The following is a 15,604-nucleotide window of genomic DNA, read 5'->3' as shown; positions in this document are numbered from 1 at the left end:
AAGTGCAAGTGGGAGCAGGTTATGACCATTGGGAAAAGATTACTTTGAAGATCCTACTGCCAAATCAAATCAAGGAATGATTTTGGGATAAATGCCTCCAGAATATAAAGAAGATCTATTTAATTAGATCTTACCTAAGCAAAAAGCAGCAAAATACAGGCAACCACATCATTGAAAAGATGTCTTGGTAAAAGAATAGAATATAAATTACTGATTGTTTACTGATTGTTTTAAGATACAAATATTTTAGTTTAATGGGCACAATATAAATTTATTAAAATTCGAAATTATTATTTCATTGCTGCTGTATTTATTTTCCTCTTAATTTTATTTGTCACTCATTAACATAATATCTGAATTTTCTGTCCTCAATTTTAAATATACTTTCTCATAAAATTAAATGGATTCTTTTAATTTTCCTCTTTAATTATATATATGTATATATATATATATAATCATTTTCTTTACAATTAAAAATTATGATGTGAATTCGTTTAATTGGATCACATATTTCTTAAACTGACCCGCGAGACACTGCAACGTTAATCGTTCTCTAAGACAGTTCGTGTCGCCCGCTCCGATCCCGCGGATTCTTCGCTTCTCGTCCTCGCTCGTCGCCATCATGGTGAGTAGTCTCTCCCTCCCGACGGGCTTTTCTTTCCTTCTGTGGTTAGAACCTAGCCTCTCAATTTGCAGGTTTGTTCTCTTCTTTTGTTGTTCGATCGTTTGATCCGCTTTATGTCAGAGTTCGTTCATCAGATTTTCCTCGTTTCCTTCGCAGCTAATTAAGGAGCGCGACTTCAACACTCGTCGTCATCAATCCAGGTTCCAAAACCCTAATCCCATCTTTTTACTTATCGAGAAACGATCGGCCCTGAGGTGCGTATGTCATTTTGTCGGTAGGGATTGTTGTACGCTTTGATTCGGTGGACTCATGATTGAAGCGTTGCAAACCGAAGGGAACCGTGTAGGATTCGATGCCCTACACATGCGTCACAAGGAGCAGAGTTGTTTGCCACCTCTAGCCCTAACTGAGTTAGGGTACCACTTACATGAACCACATGATCAACCCACGCATGTTTGTAATTGATCATGTGGTTCATGTGAGTAGTACCCTAACATGGAATTTTGGAATTGGGATGATGATGAAAAGAGGATTTGAGTTCATACATAAATGTGCTTAGAGCATTAAACGAAGCTCGGTAAGTCCATGCTACCTAATTTATGTTATAATACAGAATGAACATCATTAAATGCTGTTGATGTTAGTAGTTGTGGATGTATTGTGATTTTACAATCACATACTATGTGTCAAATTAATATTGAATATTAACGTTGTTGCACTCTGCTACCGCTTCCTTGGACACAGGATATATTGGTATCTTCATCTGCTGTCCTTTTCATGAAACTAAGATGATAAAATGGAGAATTGGCACTTTGATTATCCCAAATTGGTTGGAAAGTTGAAGCCTTAGTAATAGGAAGATATAATGGTTTTTGTTGGACCCTGAGCTTGTTCATATTTAGTGCAACTCTTTCGGTACTTGTTCTCTTTGCGACTGAAAAGTATGATACCTCCTGATTAAAAGATTTCAAATTTCCCCCCCTTCTTTTCTTGTTTGTTGCTGTTAAACTCAGATTTTAATATCTCGTTCTGAAAACACTTTTTAAGGAAAAAAAATTGCTTTAAGCTTATGAGGAGATGAATGAAATTGAAGTGGGGATCTTCATATTTCTATCCGTTCTGGTATATTAAATCATAACTGGATGTTCTGCAGAATTTTCAATATTTTTTATTGTAATTTTATAGCACAATATCTTTGGATACACGTGCATGCCATTAGCTTGAAAGAGAGAAAAAGAGAAGGATTCTAAAGTCATCATTTGAGTATATTGGATCAAATATGCCGCCTTGCATATAGGGGACCAGTCGATGGTTACACTTGACTTGAAAGCAGAAGTGAAACTTCTTTTATTTGGACTAACATGATGGAGAACTCATTTGTGCCGGTAGATACTAATCAAATCACACCTTCTTGTCATATCTGTTTAATTATGTTCTATCCATTCAGTTCATCTTAATACGAGTTTTCACAGCATGACATACATTCAGTGCTTTTATAGACATAACTAATCGTACTGGGTAGATTTTTTCCTTTTCAAGTTGCCTCACATTTGCTGCTCCTCAGCTTCCTTGAGGCCTGTCAAATTATTCGTAAGTTGTTCTTAGAATATTAGGTTTTTGTTTCTTCCATTTTTTTGATTTACTTTGATTGAATATGATGCAAGTCTTATACTGCCATGGATTGCACCTTGAGGATATTTCTTCATTCAACAGTGCATCAAATGTCAGAAGAGTTACGAGATTTCTTTTACCAATGTCTCTATCAGCTGATAAAGTTCAACAACTCATATGTTTGGAAAGGTTATTGTCTTATGTAGAGGCAAACCCACTTCTTTGTGCCGATGGGATGAACATCTGTGCCAAGGGGGTGGCGTGGCATTTGGTCTTGGCTTCATCTCGGTCTAAGCTTTGGAAGGTTGCTTAGCGGTTGTTCGAGTTACTTCATTGGTCAGCCAGTTTCTTATGATTTACATCCAAATCACTTTCTTGCCCAAATTTTCTCCAGTGAGGAATTATGCATCAGATTTTGAAAGGCTGGCATCAAATCAAATGTAGGTTGAATTGTGCTTCGTTGTTTGGTCCATATTGTCCGGAAAAGGCATCATAAATATTTGTTTCTTTTGAACACTTTTTGTCATATTGATGCAATTTCGATCTTTTTAACTCATTTTTCTCATCGGCTTCTCCACAAATCCAGTTGAGGAAACAGTATTCCTTCCAGCAGTTGCATGTGAGAGCCATTACAAAATAGTGAGGACTGTCATAACCCATGTCGGAGAAGATAGTGATGCCAATGGATTCTGCCAGACTTGTGTGACAACTGGTCTTATCATTCAACTCTTTAGAACCAAGTGTTGCTTTTTGGTTCATTTGAACCTTCCTCACTTAGGAGGATATCTGATGCAAAATTTCTAATACCAAACATACAGTAGTCTAACTTTGTGTGGAACGCTAATCAAATCATTATTATTCGTTGGTTTGTATTTTTAGTTTGGCAGTAATCTTGCATCTCAAAAATAGTCCTTTTGGGAAATCACCGTGCAATATCTAAATATGCTCAAATGATTTGTGTTGATTGAGTTTCAGTGATTGATGAGCATATGACTAAAAGATTTATGTATAATAATTCCGTAGCTGTCACATTTTTTTATCGATATAATTTAATTATTTGCAGAAAAATATAAGAAGTAAATTGATTGAAATGAGCATTCGTTTTAAAGTTAACATCTAATTATAATAATTCAAGAAATTACGGAATGAGTACATAAATTGATCCTAATACTGAATGAGTAATTTTATCCAAGTAATTTTATAACATTACAATACAGAATGTTCATAATTTGTTTAAAATATTCAAGAACTATGTGAACGAAAAATGCCAAAAGATAACTACTTTTATTTTCAACTTTACGGGTGATATGAGAGGGGCTACTTATGGTCTGCAAACTTTTCCTACGCTACCCGATCATATCATCCCCGTGTAACATGGCAGGGCCCCAGAGGATCGTCTCGTCGGCCCCTCCTGTATTCCAATCGACTTTGTCGTATGTCAGACGGGGAACCGAAGGCGGTAACGAAAAGTATTGCCGCTTCTCGTAGTTCATTTCACGATTTAGAACACGACAAAGAATGTGGCGCACATCCAGGGCGCAAGAGGCGGTGGGGTAGGGGGGCTGCCTTCTTGATGCATGCCACATCATTTGTCGTATGCTAAGTCGTCGCATGCAGCAGATCCCCTTCGTGGAACCGACTGATCTCTCTCTATTTAGTCTCTCCTATCTCCCACTCCTACCGCCGAGAGACGCCGATTTGACGGTTCCGAGGCGGCTACCGGCCACCAGGGTTTGGTCTATCGTCTTGCTCTTAAATACATCTTGTTTTCCTTTTTGGGATTTAGTGCTCAGTTCTCCTATCGGCTCATCTGCCCGGTCTCTCTTTGCTTGTGCTTCTTCGGGGCAGGGGTCGTCGCAGCGTGTTAATTGGGAGAATATTGCCGCAGGCAAATCACGCCGGAGGCCTTCTTATTCATACAGGTACTGTACGTTTTAGATTGGATGCGTCTTGGGTTGGATTTTTACGCCTAAGGCTCTTTGTTAGGTTTTGGTTTGTGGGTTCAATTATTTCTTGTTCGTTCTGTGCCTTTGCCTTTGTTGTTCTATTTTTGTAATAATTTACACTAAATTTGTATGATTGCTTTTTCGATTCTTCTTCATTTGTTTAGACTCGATCTGTAGGCTTTTCTGTCAGTTATTCTTTATTTCATTTATTTATCTTTCCCTTAAAGATTTCTCTCTGGATTTACGCCGCAGTTTTTGATTAAAAAAAACGTTTTTTTTTTATTGAAAATTTTCAAGTTAGATAATTCACAGGATCGGTACAAATTTCTGTTTTTTACGATTGTGATATGAAGTCTGTTTTTTCATGAATAGTTATCTTCAGGATCTAGCTGGATACATGGTTTGTGTTTATAACTTAGTTGCAGATCATCGATTGCGTGTATCAACAAAATAGTGTGTTCAGTATATGGCAATGTAGTGGTGCTTATAGTTGCTATAGGATCACTCTAATATCTTATTGGCGTCACGGTATGAGCTTTTTTCTGCGATCCCAACTTTGTTTCAGATGCTTTTGTCCACCGTGGAAATGTTTTAGCTAGAAAGGGATCGGATGTTAAGCGCTTAGATGAGTAGCTTGGACTATTATTCCCTGATGAATTGGCTTAGCTTACTTTGTTGTGGTTATCATGGTTCAGGGGAGTCGGAAATGGAGCACGATAAGACCAAATGCCAAGCCCCTGAAGGTCCCATCCTCTGCATCAACAACTGCGGTTTCTTTGGAAGTGCGGCGACCATGAACATGTGCTCCAAGTGTCACAAGGATATGATGTTGAAGCAGGAGCAGGCCAAGCTCGATGCGTCCTCCATTGGCAACCTTGCGAGTGGAAAAGGCCCAGTTATTACTGGTAATGCAGATGTAGGAACTGGCTATCTGGAAGCTAAGTCTTTATTGGCACAAGTATCTGATGAATCAGGCTCAAGTGATATCAGAGAGGCAAAGGCAGAGGGTCCAAATAGATGCAACACTTGTAGGAAGCGGGTCGGTCTGACCGGATTTAGATGTCGCTGTGGGGATCTTTTCTGTTCGGTGCACCGCTATTCTGACAAGCACGGCTGTCCATTCGATTACCAAACATCAGCTAGGAATGCCATTGCCAAAGCGAACCCTGTGGTTAAAGCTGAAAAGCTCGACAAAATCTAGGCAGTTGGGCACAATTCCTTAAATCGCGCTTTCCCTTTCATTTCAAGTTGGCTGCTGCTCGGTGTCCTATCTTGCTATGAACGGATGCAACCTCGAGAACTATATGGTGATGATTGGAAAAGGTTTGCATATTGTCTCTGGTGTAAATGCCTTAATTTGTGCTGGTATGGTGTACTATGTGGGCTTATGAGTTGGCTAAGTTTGTAGTTTGCTGTCAAGGTTGTCATGTTACCTTTTCTTTGCTGGTAGTGATCATCATCAGTGCATGGAAGATGTCAACTGTTGTATCTTTGAGCTATGGTTTCAGATCAGTAGAATAATTTGGATTGACATGTCAATGATGTGGAAACTTATAGAGCTTTCTTTATGCTACATCCTTGCTATTAGTTAAGCATGAGATGTCACTTATTTTCATTTCCCTTGAGAAGATCATGCACTTCCAAAAGGTTTTTATCATCATCATGATTAAATTATGCTTCTGTGAAGTCTATTGACTCTGATGAAGGTATCATTACTTTTGTCATTTCAGAAAGTATATTTTTTTCATTCATGCTAAGGTTATTTTCTGTTTCTTTTTATTGACCTCTGGGTTATTTGTTGTTTCTTCCAAACGCAAAATTTTGCACATAAATTGATTGTGAATCATTGAATAGCAAACTTGATATTTGCACACCATGGAACTTGATGACTTGATTTGGAATCATCGAATCGCTAAAACCTTCATAACAACATTAACCTAATGCTTAGAAAACGTGGAAATCATCCCTTTGGGATTATTGCTGCAATGATCTCTAGTTTAAGCAAGGAACTGTAGGCTTAACAATGCCCACTGCTGTTCCCTGGACATTGGTACAGTTAGCCACTACTGTTCCTCCAGCATCTGCAGATTGGATGTTGATGTTCTGCAAGCTGATGTCTGTACAAATCACGCTTTGACTGCAGTTGAGATTAATGGCTATCTTCCCGGTTGTTGTTCCTGATATGTCACTGTAGCGCACATTACTCACTTGAAGACTCGACGACTTCCCCATCGCATCGAAACAATGTGGAATAAAAACGTTAGTAGCTTAAAAATATGAAATATCTATTTTAATTTTCTCGAAAGATCTTAAGGCAATTATACAATTAAATGTATACGTCTAGCATTTTTCAAGTGATATAAAACCAAAATTTGATTTCTCTTGCATCAAAATCATATAATTTTGGTTTACCTGGTTGAGAGCACAATCTCCCCTCGGGCAATAATATTGATCTATGAGTATAGGATTGTCTACGGCGGCGAGGTTGATCCCCTCAAATGATATATTCTTTGCATAACCAGATCCTCCCTGTCATACCAAGAAAAAAGATGGTAATGCATCCGAAACCAAACTCAAAGTATGAGAGATAGAAGAACAGAGAGAAGAGAACGTTCACCTGCCATGTCTTGATTCTTAATCCATTGGTGGCGTTGAATATCCTAGAGTTAGATACATGAATTTGTTCCACTTGTGCTTCAGAGTTTTCACTGCCCAGGCTGCCAATACTAGAATCATGGAAACAACAACAACATTTAAAGCAGACATTTAGAGGGGAACTTCCAAATCTAGAAGATGTCGATCAGTTTATTTCCAAGGATTAGGCTGAGAGAAATCAAAGCTTTCTCTCAAGGCAAACCTTATTCCGTGTCCAGGACCGCAGGTTATTCCGGTGACAGTAACATCCAAGGTTCCATTGCCAATCGCCACGCAGTCGTCTCCTGCAACCAATTCCATTCATTAGAAAGAACTACGCTCTTCGCCTACAGGTTCTTCTTCTACGAGACCGAGGGGTGGAGGCAGTCATCACCTGTGCCGATGATGGCGTTCGAGAGAGACACATGCTGGCTCTGCTGGATGAACACCCCATCCGTGTTGGGGCTGTCCCCGGGGGCTGTTACGTTGATCCCATCAATGGTGACTCCCACGCTCCGCCCCACGATGAGGTGCTTGCTTGGACTGTTGATGAGCTTCAATCCACTCAACCTCGACCCGTTGGCGTTGAGCACAGTCAACGCCTACATCCAAATCGGCACTCCTTCCATTTAGTTCATTTTTCCATATATATATATATGTATATATCCATTCAAAGTATATCCACCACGACACTTACGCTGGGAGCGTCATTGCATTGCTGCAGTCAAAGAAAGCAGATGGAGTGAGCGCAGGAAAGGTGAGAGAAGCTGCTTCATCAGAGGGCAAAAAAGCTTACGTAATTGTTTCTGCAGGTCCAGTAGGCCGATCCCTGGCCGTCGATCACGCCGGTGCTGGCGATGGAGAGCCCGTTGACGTTGTTGAACACGATCCAACTCACCACGCCTCCTGACCATAACCCGCTTGGCCGTAGAATATTTCCAGAAATCTGCACACGAGCAGCAATGAGCTCTCTTCTGTGCGTGTGGCATTCGAGTGGGAGGGAAGTGTACCTCGACATGGACGTTGGACTTGCAGGGGCCTTGGAAGACGACCTGCCCTAACAGGAACGCCATTCCTGAAGGGACGAGGAAGGTTGGAGCTGCGGCATCACTGCACACCGCATTCCAAGCGTCCGTGAATGCCTGAGGAAGCAACAGACATGTAAAGCTCTCTCTATTTGTGCCTGTAAAATGAGATAACTATAGATGCATCTCCACTGTATATTATACTTGGGTGTCATCGGTTTTGCCATCTCCCTTGGCTCCATGGTCTACCACGCTGTATGTTGCGGCTGTCACTCCCCCGATGGTCCAAGAAACAAGAACCGAGAGTGTGAGAACGCTTATGAGTCCCTGCAAACAACGACGGTAGAAAGCTCATAGAAACGACAAGAACACAAACTCAACATCCAACTTCCTCGACTCACCATCGTACAAAATCCTTACACAAGTCTGCGTGAGATGGATGTCACTGTCAAGCAGATAAATGCATGTTTATAGGGATAAGGGGGCAGATGAATACAAGGGAAGAATTTACAGCTGATTGCTTATCTACATTTGTTCTTTCTTTTATATGACAACATTTTGCCGTATATACGACGACGCTGTTGACCATATACTCCACTTTTACACACGACAGAAACTGGAAAGGCCATGAGAAATTACTATAAGCAGTGATTTGATTCCTTAAATACTTGTCGACTGCTTAAAACCTTCTATAATTGACATATTCAGTAAAGGGGACAGTGTAGATCACCGAAATCTTCGACAGATACATACGTATACAGCCTATGTGTTGATTAGTAATCAAATCAGTCTTGAAATTTGAGTTGCTCAGATTGGTGAAATTGTATAGAAATATATGAGGTTATTTTAATTATTATTTAACACCAGGATTAATTATAACTATTTTGGCGGATTGCTAAAATAAATGCAAATGATGGATTAATCATTTTTTTTATTTCAAACTTTGAATGAAAATAATGTACATTATATACTTCATTATTTTTAACAATCGGTAGCCGAATTTAGTATGAATCTGTGAATATTATACATAGATTTTAGTAAGTTATTTGATCGGTTCATATAGTATGCATGCATCTTTTAGCGTGTATTTGGAAATATATTTGAAATGTGCTTTATTTGGAAACAAATAATGTACATTATAAACATATTAGGAAATAAATATATTTGAAATGTTCATGAAATGTGCTTTTACAATCAATAGCTCAATGCACTTTTTAAATATAAATTCAAATCATTTCTAACGTGAATTTTACATTGAAAATGCTCAAATGCAATGACATTAGCATTTTAACATTTGTAAGATGTTAATATAATTTTTTATATTCTGAAAGTACCCTGTAACTTTGTCTAAAACTTCAAAAGTGTGAGAAACCAATGTGATTTATATTTTTCATAAAGTAGAATATATATTTTATTTATTATACATTTTGGGCCATATTTTTATAAGATTATATACAGTCATTCACTATTACTTATTGATTACAATAAGTTTATTTGATTTGGTTCACTATTTACCTTATATAACCTTGGCAAAAACATGCAAGATGGGTAACAAGCACACATTTGTGGCAAGTGAGGAGAATGGCAATGTTTCCACCAATAAAATGGGCAGTGATGTAAGTCATAAATTACAATGAAAATAATGTACATCATAAACTTGATGGTATGTATTCATTCCTATACAAGTTGTTTTGTTTACCTTTTGAGACCCTCAACCACATGTATTATTAGTTCATCTGCCATGGCATGCATCTTCTCCTATTTTAGTTCAATTTCAGTACAGATCTTGGAACCAAACCGATTCAATACTTTCCCCGCTCACTAAGATGTCACCAAAGAGTGTTTAATGGTTGTTGTTTTTGTGTGGTATAATTCTAAATGCATTCCCTTAAGAGTAATGATCAATAAATGCTCATACAATAGAGCATGATCTTTGTTTCAGAATCCTTAGTTCCGATTCTATAGAATTTGGAATCAAAATGAATAAAGTTTTAAATTGTTTTGGTTAGTTAGATGGACTCTTATAATAACTCTATTCGTAACATAGCATAATATTAACGTCTTCGGTTTAAAAGTATTTGAGTATACTATATTCATTAAGTAAGTATAATTCTTATCATTTTTTATAAGCTCTTATATCAATAACTCTATTTTTTATAATCTTTTTAGAATAGAAAATTTATGATCTTACTCATTCAAATCATAAAACTTTTAAAAAGTATGATTTTTAAATTTATTATCATGATCATTATAAATAGAAAAAATCATAAAATATTTTTTTTTATTTTTAATTTGTTTATAAAATTTAGTAAAATATTTGAAACAATTATTTTTATGTATCAAAAAATATGTCCAAGTAGATATATCTACTGTAGTCATCAATAATAATAAAATATATTTACTATTTTCTAGACTTGTAATATCAATAGATCCAAATAAATTCATGTGAAATAGTTATAATGATCTAGAAGTACTTACTTAGTTTTTGGATTTGAAGTTACTCCTTATATGTTTTCCTAATTGGCATGCATCATAAATTTTATTTTTAATAAATTTAATTTTAGATATTCCTCTTATAAGTTTTTTAGTTTCAATTTGAAAAATTAATATCATCCTAACATGTCCTAGTTTTCTATATCAAAGTAATGCATCATTATTCAAAATTAAAAAAATAAGTTCGATTATGAAAAACAAGATCAAATAGTATAAACATTATGACATCTTAAAGCTATCATATATTTCTTATTACTTGGTATTTGTGTGATGCAAGTATGAGATTTAAATTTAATATTATATCCTTTATTATAAAGTTGGCTTATGCTTCTTATGTTTCTAGTTATCTACCAAAATATATCTTTAATCAAGATATTTTATTTGTTATCAATATTTTCAATCCTAATAAATTTTTTTATTATTCTCCAAAAATAATATATACTCCATCTCGGTTAAAAAATTTTGAGAAGTTGGTAGGATCTCCAGTCATGTACCTTGGACATTCACTATCAAGATATCATCTTTTACTCCTAGTTTTTGTTTAAAGATAAATCTACAAAAAAAAAAAAAGATTTATTTTAGGTACCTATTTGATTTTGGATCTTTAGATTTATCTTTCTTATTTTTTAGCTTTAAATCACTTATGATTCCTTTAGGAACCTAAACTAATTTTTGTAACTATTTTTTTGAGAGAGTATGTGTAATTATAATGATCAAACTCTTCATAAAAATTATATTTAACTTTATGAGAAATATATAGTGTTATCTTTTTACAAATTTAGTTGATTTTGATATGTGCTACCAATACATTCTTTTTTAAATACACAATCTTATTTAGCAAGAATTATATTAAGTGATTTATTTTTAATTTTAAAATTTTCTAACGTTTACCGTATAAACTTATTTTCCTTTCAAAAAGATTCTATCATATTATAACTGTGATTTGATTCTTCTAAACAATATTTTAGTTTCTTATTCATCACAATTAAGTCTTTTTTATACTTTTAAAGTATATGATTTTTTAAGTAACTTCTTTTTAAGCAATAAGAAGTTGTTGTATATTTATCATGTATAATTTTTAATATATCAAATTCATTAGTAAGTAATGCATGATCTTTTTTAGTGAACTATATTTCTTACTAATCTTTTTTGAGTTCATCATATAAATCATAAAATGGTTCAAGTAATTTTTTTGTGATAAAGAAGTTTTGAGAGAGTCAAATACCTCATAAATGAAAGTTATTAAGGTATAATTTGTCACTTTTTCTTCATCAGATACTTTGTATGTTATTTCAGAAGTCAGTAAAGATCTTATGAGTTTTTCAACAAGAAAATTATTTAAGCCTATAGCTTCTTAGATTATCGTTATATTTGGATCCTAACTTTCAGGAAGAGACCTTAAGATTTTACTCACTAATTCAAGATTAACATAATTTCTATGAAGAGCTTTTAATTTATTGACAACATTCATAAAATGTGTATATATCATCAATAGATTTACTTAGTTTTATTTTACATAATTTATAACTATGAACCAAAAGATTAATTTTGGATTCTTTCACACTACTTATATATTTGTGAATGACTTTAAGTGTGTATTATATATCATATGTGCAGTGTCTGTTGAATCTCGTATTTTGATGATGAAACTACTTGATATATGTTTATGATTTAATCTGCGTTTTGAGTGATGTAGGATGCTTCGATCAGGATGAGACAATTAAAGCAGGAAAATCATGTTGTACCGGAGGAACATGTCAGAAGATTGGACGTCGGGTCGGTGGATCGGTCGACGTATCGACAGAAGGCTTCGGGCCATGGACTCGGGCATCGGGCCAAGAAGAGCAGGTATTGTGCCAAGGATATTGGAGTTGCGGAGTCAACTGGCCGATTAGGCAATAGGCTATAGGAGAGGACGATGCGCCAAAGAATCGGACGAAGTGTCGAGGGACCAATGACATGCCGGACAACTTGGTTAATTGCTTAGGATTAATTGTCTCAATCGAAGTTTTGTTTTAAGTGTACAGAATTAACTACGATGAAAGTAAGATATGCAGCAGGAGTTACGCCGGAATTAAGACAATGATCACGTTGGGAGTTCGAGAGTTCGACGGAAGTTCGAACAATCGTCGGAGGTTCTGCGGGAACAAATCCGAGAAGTCCATGAGCTTGCCAAAGAAGCTCGTCAGAACTAGCCAAATGGATCGTCGCAAGTCCAGGAGTTTGCCGGAAGTCCGCAGGAGCATCACCGAGGGTTCATCGGATGATCGACGGAAGTTTGCCGGAAGCTCGCCAGAAGAAGCGATTAACGCACCGGAGCAAGTTGTAGTAAATGTCTTAGGAAATATCGTAGTTAGTATAATGATTAAGTTGGAAATGGGAGGTGATCCCATTAACTTAATCTTGGGCAATTGGGCCCTGAAAAACCCAGAAACCACCAAAATTCTGATTTTACTTTGTAATTTTTAGAGCTCAAAAGTGTTGTATGAGTTAAAAGTTCTTCTTCCTCTTTTCTTCCAAGTTCTAATCAGATAAGAGAGGAAAGAAAATTCTGTAAGGGTTGTCTCCTAAGCCCGTCAAAAGGAGTGAAACTGTAAAAGGGTGGTTGGCCTTCGCCTATTGAAGGAAGGCCTCTAGTGGATGTCGGTGACCTCGTCGGAGGAGGAAGCCAAAAGTGGATATAGGTCAAGATTGACCGAACCACTCTAAATCTCGGTTTGCATTTACTTTGAGCATCTTATTTTTACTGCCTTCTGCGCATATACGATCGTGTTTCAAGCTCTGCATTTTTTGAATCGGCGTTTAGACGTAAATCGTTTTTATCGTACGAACATCATATTTCAGTTTGCGTTTACGTTCTGATTTCTATCATAACTGCAAACTGCCTTTATATCTTTGCTTTAACTGCATCTTGCTTGGTTATAAGTTAAAGTGATTTACGAATTGGATTTTCTACCGAAATCGCTCTTATCATACGAACGCGATTTTAATCGTCGAAAGTTTTCTGCTGCACTAATTCACCCCCCCCCCCTCTTAGTGCTCTTGATCCTAATAATTGGTATTAGAGCCTGGTATTTCTCATTTCGGATTTACACCCGAGAGAAATGGCTCTTCATGGGTTTCAAGAGGGCTTATCGGTTGTTCGTCCACCGTTGTTTAACGGATTGGATTACACTTATTGGAAAACTCGAATGAGAGTTTTCTTGATTTCTATGAATTTGGATTTATGGAATATCGTTGAAAACGATTTTCAACTTCCCTCTAAACCGATGAACGAATGGTCGGATTTGGAGAAGAAGTATTTTTCTTTAAACGCAAAGGCTATGAATGCCTTATTTTGCGCTTTGGACAAAAATGAGTTCAATCGGATTTCTACGTGCGAAACGGCTTTTGACATTTGGTGAACACTTGAAATCATGCACGAGGGAACTAGTAGAGTCAAAGACTCGAAAGTTAACATTTTATTGCATGATTTTTGAGCTTTTTCGAATGCAACCAAGCGAGACTATAGGCGACATGTATACCCGTTTCACGGATGTCGTCAATAGTTTAAGAGCTCTTGGAAAATGTTTTTCAGATTTTGTACTCGTAAACAAGATTTTGCGTTCTCTTTCTAAGAAGTGAGATTCAAAAGTAACTGCAATACAAGAAGCTAAAAACCTAAACAACTTACCACTTGAAGAACTAATTGGTTCATTGATGACATATGAAATGGTGCACAATGCATATGATGAACATGATGAACAAAATCACCTTCCAAAGAACAGGAAAGATTTGGAACTCCGGACAAATGAATACCACTTGAGCGATGACTCAAGTGATGAGGACAATGATGAACTTGAACTTCGAACACTAAATCTTAATAAGTTTATTAAATAAAAATCTAAAATAAATAATAAACTTGAACGAAGGAAGAGGCCAAAGAAGAAGAACACAAAGTGGGATGAATCGAGCTCCTCCGAAGACGAGTAGAAAATCAAGAAAGACGAGGTGGCAAACTACGCCTTAACCGCTTTCAATGATGAGGTAATCGAAATCCCCCTAATTTATTTTGAAATTACTTGATGCTCTCATGATGTATTTTCTTTTTTAGTTTAGAATTAATTTTCCTAAAAATTACATGTTTAAAAAAAAAATTTATGATCATGCTAAGTAATTTTGAAAATGATAATATTACATATTTTATGATAAACAAATAAAATGATTTTGATTGAAAATATGAAATCATGGTTAAGAAGTAATAATGTGTATTACGTTGATTTCCATTGTTATTTCTCGATTTTGATTAAAAAAAAATCATGTTTGATTTGAAGAAATGCATAATGATGTAATATTAAATATTTTGATTAACAATTTTATGCATGAGATTTTAAGCTATACATGATGATAAGCATGTGTTATTTTCATGAGTGTATTTGAAAAACTATGGCAAAAATGTGCTCGAATGCATGAACTTGTTAAGATTATTTTTCGGACTTTCTTGATTCAATGTTCAAATCACTTAATTGCCATGATGATTTTACACTATTATATGCCTTAATAACATATTGGAAATTATGTGTTTTGGATACAAAAATTTTTATGATCATGAGCATGTTTTATCTTCATGATTGAACTTGAAAATCTATAGCAAAACCTTGTCCGAATGCATGAAAGTGTTAAATTTTATTTTCAGATTTTCTTGATCATAATAGTTCATTTTTGAGAATCTATTGATCTTGATGGTTTTATGATGAAATTCATTTTTCGATCCTAAACGTTGGTGCATGTTTAACATAAATGAAAAAGCATGCTAACATGAAATCAATCACTTAAAATGAAATACTTAAAAAAGGGAAAAATATAGTATCAATGAAATCATGAATCTACTTATGTTACGAATTTTGTGAACCATAAAAATGATTTTTGGTGATTTGAATTTGAATGAGTTTTATCCAAAATCATGATCTTGGTTCCGTGATATTTACAAATTAAGATTTATTATGAATCAAGATTTTTTCATTAATCGTTCTCTTAAGATTTTCTTTTTATTAATTATGGAATAGGTTTTTCAAAAAGAAATCATGTCTTTTGGTAGTCACATGTTCTAATATTTCATGATATGATTTTTATGCAATTCCTTGTATTCATGAAATGTTTATCTCATCACCTAATAATTCTTCTTGATATTCCTTATGTGATGATAAGAATACATGAAATATTCATTAATTTGTTTTGATGTATACAAATAAGAAGTTTCGATCATGTATGGTAGAATGTAATTTGACAAA

General features: G+C 35.5%; 2 protein-coding genes and 1 long non-coding RNA gene across 3 annotated transcripts; 2 read left to right on the top strand and 1 right to left on the bottom strand.

The window, feature by feature from the left end:
* The first annotated feature begins 607 nt into the window (after positions 1-607).
* On the top strand, positions 608-3,108 carry LOC103998674 (uncharacterized). Its single transcript, XR_010501006.1, has 5 exons — positions 608-696; positions 782-825; positions 904-1,202; positions 2,443-2,676; positions 2,823-3,108. It is a non-coding gene; the product is annotated as an uncharacterized LOC103998674 (long non-coding RNA).
* Positions 3,109-3,886: 778 nt separating this feature from the next.
* On the top strand, positions 3,887-5,662 carry LOC103998673 (zinc finger A20 and AN1 domain-containing stress-associated protein 8). Its single transcript, XM_009420213.3, has 3 exons — positions 3,887-3,967; positions 4,085-4,158; positions 4,878-5,662. Exon 3 carries the CDS (start codon positions 4,889-4,891, stop codon positions 5,381-5,383), a length of 495 nt encoding a protein of 164 aa, XP_009418488.2. The 5' UTR covers positions 3,887-3,967; positions 4,085-4,158; positions 4,878-4,888; the 3' UTR covers positions 5,384-5,662.
* A 512-nt stretch (positions 5,663-6,174) lies between these two features.
* LOC135649077 (polygalacturonase ADPG1-like) lies at positions 6,175-10,837 on the bottom strand. Its single transcript, XM_065167181.1, has 10 exons — positions 10,829-10,837; positions 8,046-8,168; positions 7,827-7,958; positions 7,613-7,762; positions 7,514-7,534; positions 7,211-7,418; positions 7,040-7,121; positions 6,800-6,908; positions 6,595-6,711; positions 6,175-6,405 (listed from the first exon to the last, which is right to left on the bottom strand). Exons 1-10 carry the CDS (start codon positions 10,835-10,837, stop codon positions 6,175-6,177), a joined length of 1,182 nt encoding a protein of 393 aa, XP_065023253.1.
* Between the last annotated feature and the right edge of the window lie 4,767 nt (positions 10,838-15,604).

Source organism: Musa acuminata, chromosome BXJ3-9 (genome assembly GCF_036884655.1).
Source record: "Musa acuminata AAA Group cultivar baxijiao chromosome BXJ3-9, Cavendish_Baxijiao_AAA, whole genome shotgun sequence".
In the NCBI taxonomy this organism is placed as follows: domain Eukaryota; kingdom Viridiplantae; phylum Streptophyta; class Magnoliopsida; order Zingiberales; family Musaceae; genus Musa; species Musa acuminata.
Note: the sequence above shows the minus strand (reverse complement) of the source record. Positions and strands in the feature narration are given on the sequence as shown.